This window comes from Rhinoderma darwinii, chromosome 1, assembly GCF_050947455.1.
Source record: "Rhinoderma darwinii isolate aRhiDar2 chromosome 1, aRhiDar2.hap1, whole genome shotgun sequence".
In the NCBI taxonomy this organism is placed as follows: domain Eukaryota; kingdom Metazoa; phylum Chordata; class Amphibia; order Anura; family Rhinodermatidae; genus Rhinoderma; species Rhinoderma darwinii.
In genome coordinates this window covers 305854563-305868501 of record NC_134687.1, presented here as the reverse complement: position 1 = coordinate 305868501, position 13939 = coordinate 305854563, and the positions used below count along the sequence as shown (strand labels likewise).

The 13939-nt window shown below is 42.0% G+C and overlaps 1 protein-coding gene across 3 annotated transcripts in view; it reads left to right on the top strand.

Annotated features, from left to right (window-relative positions):
• The window catches only part of LOC142648736 (SURP and G-patch domain-containing protein 2-like), an 84700-nt gene extending 71503 nt beyond the window's left edge, over positions 1–13197 (top strand). For 2 of the 3 annotated variants that reach the window (XM_075825472.1, XM_075825471.1), the window contains exons 9-11: positions 8650–8786; positions 9359–9483; positions 10201–13197. In XM_075825472.1, the coding sequence (XP_075681587.1) occupies positions 8650–8786; positions 9359–9479 (258 nt within the window). In that variant the 3' untranslated portion in view covers positions 9480–9483; positions 10201–13197. Of the gene's footprint in view, positions 1–8624; positions 8787–9358; positions 9484–10200 lie in introns of those variants that run through there. The other variant, XM_075825473.1, reaches the window with a different exon arrangement.
• Positions 13198–13939: the final 742 nt, after the last annotated feature.

Below are 13939 nucleotides of genomic sequence, written 5' to 3'. Positions count from 1 at the left end.
ATTACAAGACTGGAAACTGCCAGGAACCGAAGCAAGGGATGCAAACAGCAGCAGTGAAGATTGAGATCAAACAGAAACTGGTTAGATGGTTAGTAAGGGGTTTAGGGAAGGCAAACCAAGGCCTGTGGACACTTTTTAGAATTATTTTTTTTTCCTAGCCAACCTCTTTAAAGTGTAGCTAAACGTTTGGCAAACTTCATAGTGTCATAGTGACATGTCAGAAGTTTGGATTGGTGGGGGTCCGAGCATGGAGACCCCCACCAATCGCTAGAACGAAGCAGCTAAAGAGCTCAGCTGCTTAGTTTCTGTTCGGCTTTTTCCGGAAAGCCGATGTAACGGAGTACGGGCTCATAGACTTTGGCTATTTCCGGAAATAAATGTATCGTTGTACGGACTCAATACAAACGGACACAAAGCGGCTGAGCGCTTCAGCTGCTTTGTTCTAGCGTTCTTTGTTCTCAGTGCTCTGACCCCCACCAATCCAAACTTCTGACATGTCAGAAGTTTGTCAAATGTTTAGCTACACTTTAAGCCTCTATAAGCATTAGACAAGCGATCGATCCCTGCTTCAAGTTCCCTAGTGGAGGAAATAAAAATTATTAATAGAGTTAAATAAACCTCAAAAAGTACGCCCAAGAAAAATAAACAAATTAAACCCTTTTTCACTACAAACTATTACCATTTTTCCATGGCAGAATTGCTGTTTTTAATTTTTTTTAAATAAATTAAAAAAAAAAAAAGCTGATCAATAAATGATATGTACTCCAAAATGGTGCAATTCAAAAATACTTGTCCCGCAATAAAACAAGCTCTCATACAGCTACATTGATGAAATTTTTTTTTTTAACTCTATGGCTCTTTGAGTGTGAGGAAGACTAAATGAAAGGCCTGAGCAAGTCGGTCATTAATGGGTTAACAGGGAGAAGAGGAAGGAAAATAAGTGAGGGGGGATAGGGAAGGGAAGAACAGGGGGGGGGGGGGGGTCAATAGCCTGTCAACTACAAAAGTCTTAGAGTAGACAAAATATACAATTGAATCAGACCTGTGTGGTCTAGTAGTTGTCCCAGGTAGTCAAGGTGAGGTTTAAGAGGCTCTGTCACCACATAAGTGGCCTATCTTGTGCATAATGTGATCGGCGTTGTAGTGTAGGTTACAGCAGTGCTTTTTATTTAGAAAAACGATCATTTTTGACTGAGTTATGACCTATATTAGCTTTATGCTAATGAGTTTCTTAATGGACAACTGGGCGTGTTTTACTTTTTGACCAAGTAGGCGTTGTGGAGAGAAGTGCATGACGCTGACCAATCAGCGTCATACACTTCTCTCCATTCATTTACTCTGCATATGGTGATCTAGCTAGATCACTATGTGCAGCCACGTACTCCCACACTAACGTTACTGAAGTGTCCTAACAGTGAATAGACATCACTACCAGCCAGGACATGTCTATTCAGAATCCTGACACTTCGGTAACATTTGTGTGAGATTTACAGCACAGCAAGTGTAATCTCGTTTTAAATGACAGTTTACAGCGTAATCTCATGAGATTACGCTTGCCTTGCTGTAAATCTCACACAAACGTTACTGAAGTGTCAGGATTCTGAATAAACATCACGTCCTGGGTGGAGGTAATGTATATTCATTGTCCGGACACTGCAGTAACGTTATAGTGTGTTTATGTGGTTGCATATAGTTATATCGCTATGTGTTGTGTAAATTAATGAAGAGAAGTGTATGACCCTGATTGGTCAGAGTCCTACACTCCTTTGTACAACGCCGACTTGGCCAAAAAGTAAAACACGCCTAATTGTTCATTAACCCTTTCCCGACCTATGACGAAAATGAACGTCATGGTCGGCTGCTAGATCGCGCATCATGACGTTCATTTTAGTCAGTATTTCAAACTGTCACTCTGTGTAAACACAGAGTGACAAGCCCGCGCTGACAGCTGTCCTAGACAGCTGACACATCAGTCTTGCCGGTCAGCGGACCATCGCTGCTGCTTTCGGCAATTAACCCTTTAAATGCGGTGACGGATTGCCGTCGCCGCATTTAAGTGGTTTGAAGCACATCGGCAGCCCACACAAAGTGATTGTGGGGGCTGCCGATGCTTGTTGTGACAATCGGAGGCTAGACAATGGCGTCCGGGTTGCCATGTACGGAAGCCTTGGAGGAGCAGCCTCCGGCCGATCCTCCTCGGCTTCCTGTCAGAGTGACCGTTACGTCACAATGACAGAGTACATTACACTACATGCGACCTTTTTGATCACTTTTTATTCTATATTTTTGGAGGGGTGATGACCAAAAAAATAGTGATTCTGACATTGTTTTCTAATTATTTTTTTTGCGCTGTTCACCGTGCGGGAAAAATAATATAGTTATATAGTTTGGGTCGTTGTGAACGCGGTCATACCAAATATGTGTACTTTTTTAACATTTTCATTTTTTTCCTATAATAAAAGACTTCTTATAGGAAAAAAAGCATTTTTTGTTTTTGTAACTTTTATAACTTATTTTTATTTTATTTTTTACTTGTTTTACTTGAAGACTGGCAGCACTGATGGCTGCTATAATACATTACACTACCTAGGTAGTGTAACGTATTATAAACTGTCAGTGTGACGCTGAGCGTCACACTGACAGGAATCTTATGAGGACCGGCCTCTGGCTGGTTCTCATAGGCTGCTGTGTATGGCAGACCCGGGGGCCGTTGTATGGCCTCCGGTTCTGCCTTATAACCGACTGCAGCACCTGCAATCGGTCCCCGGGAAAATTTGTTGTAGCAAACTTTCCCGTTCGTTGCTACAACAAACTTTCCCTGCGATCACATGACCGGGACCTGAACCAATTAGGTCCCGGTCATGTCTCCGGGACCAGAGGCAGGGGTAAACAGCGCGATCCGGGTATCGGCGCTACTCTGAGACACCCAGATCGCGCTTTTAACACCCACCGTGAATTCACGTCGGCGCTGCACAAAGCCCAGCAAGCGCAGACGTGAATATACAGTGGGCGGTCGGGAAGCAGTTAAGGCGATCCAGTGTGTTGTTAAGACTAACCGTTAAAGGGATACTCAGGCCAAAACTAAACTATCATGTGCACCATTATGGTATTCCATGTGTCAGTCTCTCACCTGTTATTTTTCTTGCTGCTTCTATCCCTATATATCAGACTGGGATGGTTGCTTAGCAGCAGTGTGAATGCCATCACAGGCTTCACCAGCTCCTGTACCACACTAGTTTTGCATGGCTGCTGATACTTAGGTTTCTGTGACACAGGTATAATGTAGAAGAATATAGGGCAGCCTCCCTGTCTGCATACTTATAGTTTCTCAGCTTATTTAGGAGAATAAAGAGAGAATGATAATCAGTGTGCCCCCTCCCCCCGCATACAGGAATTGTATGGTCTTTACTGCTCATGTGATGCTCTGCTAAAGCATCATGGGATTGATAGCAAAGCAGAGAGAGAGGAAAGCGGGAGGTGTCTAAGAATCAAGATGGAGGCTTTTTCTAAGCGCAGACAAGGCAACACTTCTATGTATACTGTACATACTTTTTGTAGGGAGGTATAGAGTCGGGTGGGAAAGCAGACATGGAAAGTTTTTTACCACTGGAGGTCTTCTTTAACCCCTTAATGACCAGCCTATTTTCAACCTTAATGACCAAGCCATTTTTTACGTTTTTGCATATTCTCATTCAAAGAGCTATAACTTTTTTTTATGTTTGCGTTGACATCGCTGTATAAGGTCTTGTTTTTTTGCGGGACAAGTTGTAATTTTTAATAGCATCATATTGGGGTACATAGAATTTATTGATTATCTTTTTATGGGGGAATAGAAAAAAAACCTGAAATTTTGTCACACTTTTTTGCATCCTAAATTTACGCCGTTTACCGTGTGGTATAAATAACACACAGCAAGTTGTTGCGATTGCAATAATACCAATTTATATAGATTTTGTATGTTTCACTACTTTTACACAGTGAAAACACTTATTTTTTTTCAAAATTATTTGTTTTGGTGTCTCCATATTGGAAGAGCCATAAATTTTTTATTTTTTTTCGCCGATGCAGTTGTAGGAGGGCTTTTTTTTTTGCGGGACGACTTGTAGTTTTTATCGGTACCATTTTGGAGTAGATGCAAGTTTTTGATCACTTTTTTTCACTTTTTTTTTAAGGCTGGATTCAAAGAAAACAGCAATTTTTGCAGGTTTTTTATTTTATTTTTTACGACGTTCACCGTGCGGGTTAAATGATGTAATAAGTTTTATAGTTGAGGTCGTTACGGTTGCGGCGATACCAAATATGTGTAACTTTTTTACTTTATTTTGTTTTTTAATAATAAAGCAATTTGTAAGGGGAAAAAGTGGGTGGTTAATTTTTTTTTTTTTTTTGACTTGACTTGACTATGCGATTATCCAATCGCATTTATAATACACTGTAATACTTTTGTATTGCAGTGTATTAGTGCCTGTCCGTGTAAAACGGACAGGCATCTGCTAGGTCATGCCCCTGGCATGACCTAGCAGGCATACACTACAGGCAGACCTGGGGGCCTTTATTAGACCCCCCGGCTGCCATAGAAGACACAGACACTCGGCGGTCTTATCGCCGCGTGTCGGTGGGATGAGAGGGAGCTTCCTCCCTATCTCTCCAAAACCACTCAGATGTGGCGCTCGCTATTGAGCGCCGCACCTGAGGGGTTAAACGGGTGAGATCGATACTGATATCAATCTCACCCGTTAGAGCAGGGCTGCCCCCAACCCTCAGCTACCTCTGGCAGCTGAGAACAGGGAGATTTAACGGCTCCCTGCTCTGTTTATTTATTCCGATGCAGCGCCGTAAAAAGGCTATTGCATCAGAATAAAGCCCATTAGTGGCCGCCGTAAAAACGGGTTAATATTCCATAATGCGAACATCTTTAATCCTGTGGCCCTAGATCATGAAAAGATGGGGTGAGTTTTTTTTCTTTCAGTCGAGCACAATAAGGCATTTTGCTGTATTTAATAGATCATCCTGGAACTATTTTTAAGGTTTTTAGGTGGGACGTTCTGTAGGAGGTGCAAGTGGGTATGCTTTATTTCTTAGATGATAATCCTTTTGAATATGTTGAAATATGTACAGCAATAGACCCCTCATGTACAGTAGTGTTAAAAAAAAAAAATAGCAGTACGTTTAAACAAAAGCAAATAAAGTGAAAAATCATTATGCCTAAATGCAAATGCACTGGCAATACTACACATTCAATTCCAAATAACAAAATGTATCCAGTTTGTGTTAATCCTTTACAGAAAGTAAATAAAAAGGAATATTCTGCTGTTCAAAAAAATAGCCGTGCCAGCATTTTTCTTTAAAAACTCAATTTTATGTACAAACTGAATTTTTTTTTCCGATTTCACTTTACTGAACAAATATTTGTTCAGCATAAGCCTTGTTTCAGAGAACTGCTTGACATCTGTGTTGCATGGAGTCAACCAACTTCTGGCACCTCTGAACAGGTATTCCAGTCCAGGAAGATTGGACGACATTCCACAGTTCTGCATTTTTGGGTTTTGCCTCAAAAAACAAATTTTTTTTGTCACCCCGTAAGTTCTCTATGGAATTGAGATAGAGATTGGGCTGGACACCCTATTACCTCAATCCTGTTTGTCTGTAACAAAGATGTTCGCTTACTGGTGTGTTTTGGGTCATTGTCTTGTTGAAACACCCCTTTCAAGGGCATTTCTTCTTCGGCATAGGGCAACATGATTTCCTCATGTATTTTGAGATGTTCAAACTGATCCATGATTCCTTGTATGCGATAAATAGGCCCAACACCATAGTATGAGAAACATCCCAATATTATGATTTTTACACCACCATGCTTTACTGTCTTCACAGTGTACTGTGGCTTAAAGAGGCTCTGTCACCAGATTTTCAAATCCCTATCTCCTATTGCAGCAGATCGGCGCTGCAATGTAGATAATAGTAAAGTTTTTTGTTTTTTTTCAAAAACGAGCATTTTTGGCCAAGTTATGACCATTTTTATATTTATGCAAATGAGCCTTTCTTAAGTACAACTGGGCGTGTATTGTGTGTGTGTGTGTGTGTGTGTGTGTGTGTGTAACATCTGGGCGTTTTTACTTGCTTTACTAGCTGGGCGTTGTGAATGGAAGTGTATGATGCTGACTAATCAGCATCATCCACTTCTATTCGTTACCACCCAGCTTCTGGCAGTGCACAGACACACAGCGTGTCCTCGCGAGATCACGCTGTGACGTCACTCACTTCCTCCCACAGGAACTTCATCGCGTCGGATGAACGAGGACACGCTGTGTGTCTGTGAACTGCCAGAAGCTGGGTGGTAACAAAGAGAAGTGGATGATGCTGATTCGTCAGCATCATACACTTCTATTCACAACGCCCAGCTAGTAAAAGAAGTAAAAACGCCCAGATGTACACACACACTACACGCCCACTTGGACATAACTTTAAACACGCCCAGTTGTACATAAGAGGCTCATTTGCATAAATATAAAAATGGTCATAACTTGGCCAAAAATGCTCGTTTTCGAAAAAAAACAAAACGTTACTGTTATCTACATTGCAGCGCCGATCTGCTGCAATTGGAGATAGGGGTTTGAAAATCTGGTGACAGAGCCTCTTTAAATTCAGTGCTCGGGGGTCGTCTGACATACTGTCATACTGAACAATTGTGCTTTCATCAGTTCACAAAATGTTGTGCCGTTTCTCTTTGGACCAGTCAATGTGTTCCTTGGCAATGTTTAACCTATTCAGGACATGTGTTTTTTTCAACAACGGGACTTTGCGGGGAGTTCTTGCTGGTAACTTGGCTTCACCTAATCGTCTTTTGATTGTAGCAGTACTCACTGGTAACTTCAGATCTGGTGGTGATCATTGGCTGAGCCTTTGCCATTTTGACTATTCTTCGATCCATTCGAACAGTAGTTCCCCGCTTCCTTCCACGTCTTTCAGGTTTTGATGGCTTCAAGACATTTCAGATCATTTTAGCTGAGCAGCCTATAATTTGCTGCATTTCTCTATAGGTTTTTCCCTCTCCAATCAACTCTTTAGTCAAAGTCCGTCTTTCATCAGAACAATGTATGGAACGACCCATTTTCCCCAGTATTTCAGAAGGAAATGCACTATAACCAACATTTGCCATCCTCCTACCTTAAAGAGGCTCTGTTACCACATTATAAGTGGCCTATATTGTATATGATTTGATCGGCGCTGTAATGTAGATTACAGCAGAGTTTTTTATTTAGAAAAATGATCATTTTTGACGACTTATGACCTATTTTAGCTTTATTCTAATGAGTTTCTTAATGAACAACTGGGCGTGTTTTACTTTTTGGCCAAGTGGGCGTTGTACACAGGAGTGTATGACGCTGACCAATCAGCGTCCTACAATTCTCCCCATTCATTTACACAGCACATAGCGATATAGCTATATCGCTATGTGCAACCACATAAACACACTAGAATGTTACTGCAGTGTCCAGACTATGAATAGACATTACCTCCAGCCCGGGACGTGATGTTTATTCAGAATCCTGACACTTCACTAACACAATCCCGACACTACAGCACAGCAAGCGTAATCTCGCGAGATTACGCTGTAAACGGTCATTTCAAACAAGATTACGCTTGCTGTGCTGTAGTGTCGGGATTGTATTAGCGAAGTGTCAGGATTCTGAATAAACATCACGTCCTGGCTGGAGGTAGTGTATATTCATTGTCAGGACACTGCAGTAATGTTCTTGTGTGTTTATGTGGCTGCACATAGCGATATAGTTATATCGCTATGTGTTGTGTAAATTAATGGAGAGAAGTGTATGACGCTGATTGGTCAGCGTCATACACTCCTCTCTCTCCACAACGCCCACTTGGCCATATAGTAAAACACGCCCAGTTGGTCATTAAGAAACTCATTAGCATAAAGCGAAAATAGATCATAACTCCGTCAAAAATGATCGTTTTTCTAAATAAAAAACACTGCTGTAATCTACATTACAGCGCCGATCACTTCATGTACAATATAGGCCACTTAGAATGTGGTGACTTAGCCTCTTTAAACCAGGGCCAAAATTTACACCTGTTATTCCACAGAATGAATGACTTCACCAATTTAGCTCCTTTCTGCTATTATTTTGAACAAGCTTCTTTCATTTACTCAGAATGAGCGGCACGCAGGTCCTATTTGTTGGCTCTGGGTTTTTTTACCACACCTACAAGTAAATTATTTGCTATGTAGAAATATCACATCTACCAAAAAAATGTATCAAGTTAATGATGTTGGACTGCTATTTTTTTTTTGTTTTGTTTGGAACACTACTGTACATAGCTTTACCATGCATCACATCTCTTCCAATATTTATTTTGTAGTTTTTATGTTTGTATGTGTAGGTTTTGTTTTCGCTTTGTTGAAGAGCATCCTGCCCTAAATAAGAAAGCACCTACCTAGCCATATGTTTACCATAAGAACTGATGGTGGTAGACAAATTTTCTTGCTGAAATAATGGCTCTGCCTTCCAGACAAAGTATTTTTCTGTTGAACTACAATTATCTGGTGGCACCTATACCAACATTCTCAGTGGCCTAATGTGAAATGTTTTTATTCATTGTAGCCCTTTTTCTTGCTTTATGTTCAAGAAACCAGTGGATTTAGAGTTTGCCAATAAGAAGCTTACCCAACAGAATAAAGGTTTTCAGATGTTGAGTAAGATGGGCTGGCAAGAAGGTGATGGACTTGGCTCCGGTGGATCGGGCATCAAAAATCCCATAAACGTGTATGTTGCATAATAGGTTTACTTTACATGTTTGTTGTCTGTAGCAGTTTCTTTGTACTCTTCTTTAAATCCATATAATGTAGTCTTCCCACAGACGTGGCTATACCCAAAAAGCCTTTATCACTGCATCCTTGGGTTTTTCTGCATCCTTGGAAATTTTTGGCCAGTGACTCAAAGGTTCTTGTGCAGTAGTACATTTTCTCCTCACGTTTGTTACGTCTTACTATGCTTACCAAGTAGAATAAATGTAGGATTTCTGTCACATTAGATTGGGATCTCCTACACAAGGCATGCACCTCATTGTATTCAATGGAGCTATAAACTGTTACATTTCCAGGGATTCCAAAGCGGTTTGGCGATCAACTGGGGTCGGAGACTCCTACCAAAGGCTTCCACTGACAACTCCGAGTGGTGTTTAGCCTGGATTTCCTCTTTAGAGCTGTACTTTAACTTGTCTGAGATTTCACAGAAGTTTTCTAAAGCATATATTTTGTGTCGCATCCTGTCCACGTTAAAAAGCTATTCACTGGCTGTGTTAAAAAGTTTTGTTTTGTCCTTTGCCACTTTTTCAGGGGCGCAGTCTCTGCTGGAGAGGGCTTGGGTGCTGACGTAAAGGAGGCTGGCGAGTCTACAAACTTTGATGCTTTTTGTCAAAGAATGATTCAAATGTACAAGCAGAAAATTGCCAAATGAGTAGGTAAGCTTGCAGATTTTTTTAAAAAACAAACTGCGTTCCTCCTGTGCTCCACGTGTCCTTTAAAAGAAGCAGGTGAAGATGTGGATTAATGAGAGAATTTTCACTTTTAAACCGTGTATCTGAGAAATGAGTTACTGGCACATTTTGTGTGCTTTTCTTTTTCTTCATCACGAGCAGCTTGCTTTCATTCGCATTCAACCAATGGTTACTTATAGTCTGTCTGCTATCTATTGACGGTGGTGCTAGACTATGGTAAAAATGAGTGTTTATACACTTGTGTAGAAAAACATTGAGACTATCGGTATTATGCCAGTATCCTGCTTTTATTGGCCTATCACTGCCAAATGAATTTTTGTCCAGTCCACACCTGTGAGCTGATTCTGAATTTGTGGTTTCCTATTGACTCTTCCTACACCCACTAGTGTTTGCCTTCGTTCTCAACCCTTTGTTTGCAACTTGGGCATCACAATATATTTTCTGTTACCAAACATTTCAAGAACATCTGATGCCAATAGAGCTCTTGTGTGTTGAAATGTTAAATGATTTGTCACTTGGTATATGGAGACAGAGGGATTGGCAGTGATTTTTGTTAAGGGGATTCTTGCAGGCCTGGTTGGACCACTTCTGTACTTAGTGAATTTCATGCCATGATGTTTTCAAATATTCAGCCTTTTTTATTTACTTTTCTTTTCCTTTTTTTTTTTTTCCATTTCACAGGATACCTGCAGACTACTGAAATCTAGGAAGTCACTTTGTTCTGTATATTTTTTATCTTAAGTATGACCCCCCTCGTTTTTCAGACTAAAAGATGTATCTTGATGAGTGTCCTACAAGTTTATTGTGGTTTTGTTGTTGTGGTTTTGTTTTTTCTTATATGCTGGCAGATACATTTTATTCATGTAAGGAATCTTATTTCTGTCTGGTTTCTACATTTCAAATGTGTCACTTTTACTAATAAACCTTTAAAAAAATAAAAATAGAAGGCCTCATTTATCAAAACTGTCAGACTGGCCTTGTTGCCCATTGTAACCAATCAGTGCTCAGCTTGTGAAACTGTTCAGGAAAAATGAACATGGCACTGGGATTAAAAATCAATTTATTATATGGTGTCAATAAGTACTTGCTGCTTCTTGTTACGTGGAACATGTTTGTTTTGTAATTACATTGTAACTTGTTGACGTGTATTCCTATTGCAACTTCTGTCTCTCTTCAAAAAATAAAGATTTGATTAAAAAAAAAATATATTAATGGCTAGACTGTTTTGATAAACTGGCCCAAAATGTTCTATGTTGGCTTTTTAAGAAGTTTTTTTTTCAGAATTCGTTGCCATTGGGGGACACAGATGACCGTGGATATAGCGAAGGAAACAAAGTAAAAGTGATATCTCCTCCTACCAGCTATATCTGCAGGCACTGAGCTAAACCAGTTTTTATCTTAATGTCTCAGAGGCAAAGCTACCTGTTCTGCTGGTACATCTTTTTTTATTTCTCCCATTTAGGCTGGGAATACAAGGCTGACTAGATCACCCTGTTACCGAATAAAGAAGGGAGAACAATGCAGCCTAAACTCACTGATGTCTTTCCTGTTTTAAAAAGAAACTGTGGTATAGCAGACCCTCTAATCTATGCCAGCGCATGGTTAATCACAGGCCAATTCACTTTTCATCCTAATTTTTCCCTCTCTCTCCTAGGGGACATGGCATTATCTAGAGAGGTAGGTATATAAGGGGAAGTATCCGCTTTTTATTCCCCCCTTGTGTATCCCCCCCCCCCCTTGTGTACTTCCGCATCTTCTCAGTAGCTCCTGGGCACTACCCGGCCATTACCGGTCCCCTCTGGCCACATTCCTCAGTTTTTTTCACGTTTTGACATCTCGTGATGCCATAGCGGGCATTATCCAATGGCTAGGGCACCTTCTTAGATGGCCACCCCCTTTCCGCCGTTACTCCATTTCGGATGATCGCTGAACACTACGTTGATCCATGACAGGCCCCATTAACTATGCTTCCGGCGTCGCTAGGCTGCGGGCCCTTGAGTTACTTACCTAGAGGTCGCTTTTTGTCTCGCGTCGAGTGTGCTCTTTCTCATGGCGCTCAATGGGTAATGGCACTCCTAAGGGAGAAGTGGGGGTGGTGGCCGTTTGTTATACTGAACATAATACAACTATCCTGTTTACATATCGAGACCTTCAACCCATTTACCCACCCATAACCCACATGGTGAGTGGGTCCTTCATCTGGAGGTATTTGATACAATCTGTTCCTGGTGGGCTCTCCTGGACATGGACCTTATGGCCTCCACTCTATCATAAACTTCCTGTATTTGTGGCCCAGGCTCAAGACCTGCTGGTAGTTTGAGTTCTCATACATCTTTCCTTCCCCCAAATTATAAGAACATAGCGGAGGGTATACCAGTGATTCTTCTCGCCCCAATTTAGCCCTGCAGTAACTGGTTTCGCCATAGTGGTGTCACTCATAGCCAACACACCTTGACATCTTCTCCCCTCATAGACGACCTGTTCTACCAAGGTCCACTCTTCCACCCAAGTTTAGATACGCTTCGTTTAACAGCTTGGCTGTTGTAGCTGCTGTACAGAGAACTCATGGTTTGATCATCCAGAAAATGCTAAAAGCAGGGAAACCTTAGTCATTCTGAATTTACCACCGCACTTTGGAAAGCTTTTTTTCCGCTAAAGAGAGACCATTTAAACCGTAGTTCCTTCTGGTCTTCCTCCTGGGGTAGCTGGATATGGGTTTGGCCCTCAGCTCGCTTAATGGGCGAGTCTCTGCTTGAGTCCCCCATTTTTGAGCCTCTTGACAGTATTTCCCTCTTTTTCCTGTCTTGGAAAGTGGCTTATCTGGTGGCCATTGACTCCATTCAGCTGGTCTCCAAATTGAAGGCTTTATCTTGCAAGTCTTCGTTTCTGGTTATGCACCAAGACCAAGTGGTGGTCCGCCTAGTACTTTCTTCTCTTCCGAAGGTGATGTCAGCATTTCACCCCGAGGACATGGTCCTAACCTCTTTTTGAACAGTTCAGCACAGAGCTTCAGGTCTGCAGGTGTGTGTGGCGCTACATGGCGCTCTTTTCACACCTTTTCAAAATTCTATAGGGTGCATACCTTCACGTCTTCTGACTCCTTTCTGGGTCGCAAGGTTCTGCAGGTACATTAACCGCAAACTTTTTTTCTGTTAATTGTCCAACCCCAGGGACTGCTCTTAAACGCCCCACGGTGACCACTCTGTGTTCCCCCAATGATACAGACGGGAAAATTTTATTTTTGTTACCGTAGAATCTTTATTTTTTTTACCACATTCATTGGGGGGGGGGGGGGACATCACCCACCCAGGTTAGATTTCCTCGGGTAGTAGGGGCGTTTTCTCCTCTTTAGCAGTTTTCTTTTTCTTTTCACAAATGGTTCTTATTAGTCTTAGGGCATGCCCACACGTGGCGGATTTCCTCCGCAACTGTCCGCATCAATGCCGCACAGAATCTGCGTTGCAGATTCTGTGGCGGATCTGCCCAAAATGTGCAGTAAATTGATGCGGACTAGCTGCTGCGGACTGCGGTAAAAGTCCTTCCCTTCTCTCTATCAGTGCAGGATAGAGAGAAGGGCCAGCACTTTCCCTAGTGAAAATAAACTAATTTCATACTTACCGGCCGTTGTCTTGGTGACGCGTCCCTCTTTCGGCATCCAGCCCGACCTCCCTGGATGACGCGGCAGTCCATGTGACCGCTGCAGCCTGTGATTGGCTGCAGCCGTCACTTAGACTGGAACGTCATCCTGGGAAGCCGGACTGGAGACAGAAGCAGGGAGTTCTCGGTAAGTATGAACTTCTATTTTTTTGACAGGTTGCTGTATATTGGGATCGGTAGTCACTGTCCAGGGTTCAGAAACAGTTACTGCCGATCGCTTAACTCTTTCTGCACCCTGGACAGTGACTATTTACTGACGTCTCCTAGCAACGCTCCCGTAATTACGGGAGCCCCATTGACTTCCTCAGTCTGGCTGTAGACCTAGAAATACATAGTTCCAGCCAGAATGAAGAAATGTTATGTCAAAAAAGCAAGACGCATCCGCAGCACACATAACATGTGCATGACAGCTGCGGACTTCATTGCGGAAATTAGAATCTCCATTGAAGTCAATGGAGAAATTCCGCCATGAGTCCGCAACCCGTTAGCCACAACTCTGCAACATCCATTGCATGCTGCGGACACCAAATTCCGCACCGCAGCCTATGCTCCGCAGCGGAATTTTCAGCCTCGTCTAAACGAACCCTACTAAATAGAAGTGGAAGTCAATGGAGAAACGGCTCCGCTGCGGATTAACGCTGCGGAGTGTCCGCAGCGGAATTCAAGAGCAATTCCGCCACGTGTGGCTTTGCCCTTATTGTTCTTTGTATCAGTATTTCCATTATATGCTTCTCGTACTGCTTTTGTACAAATACTACTTTTA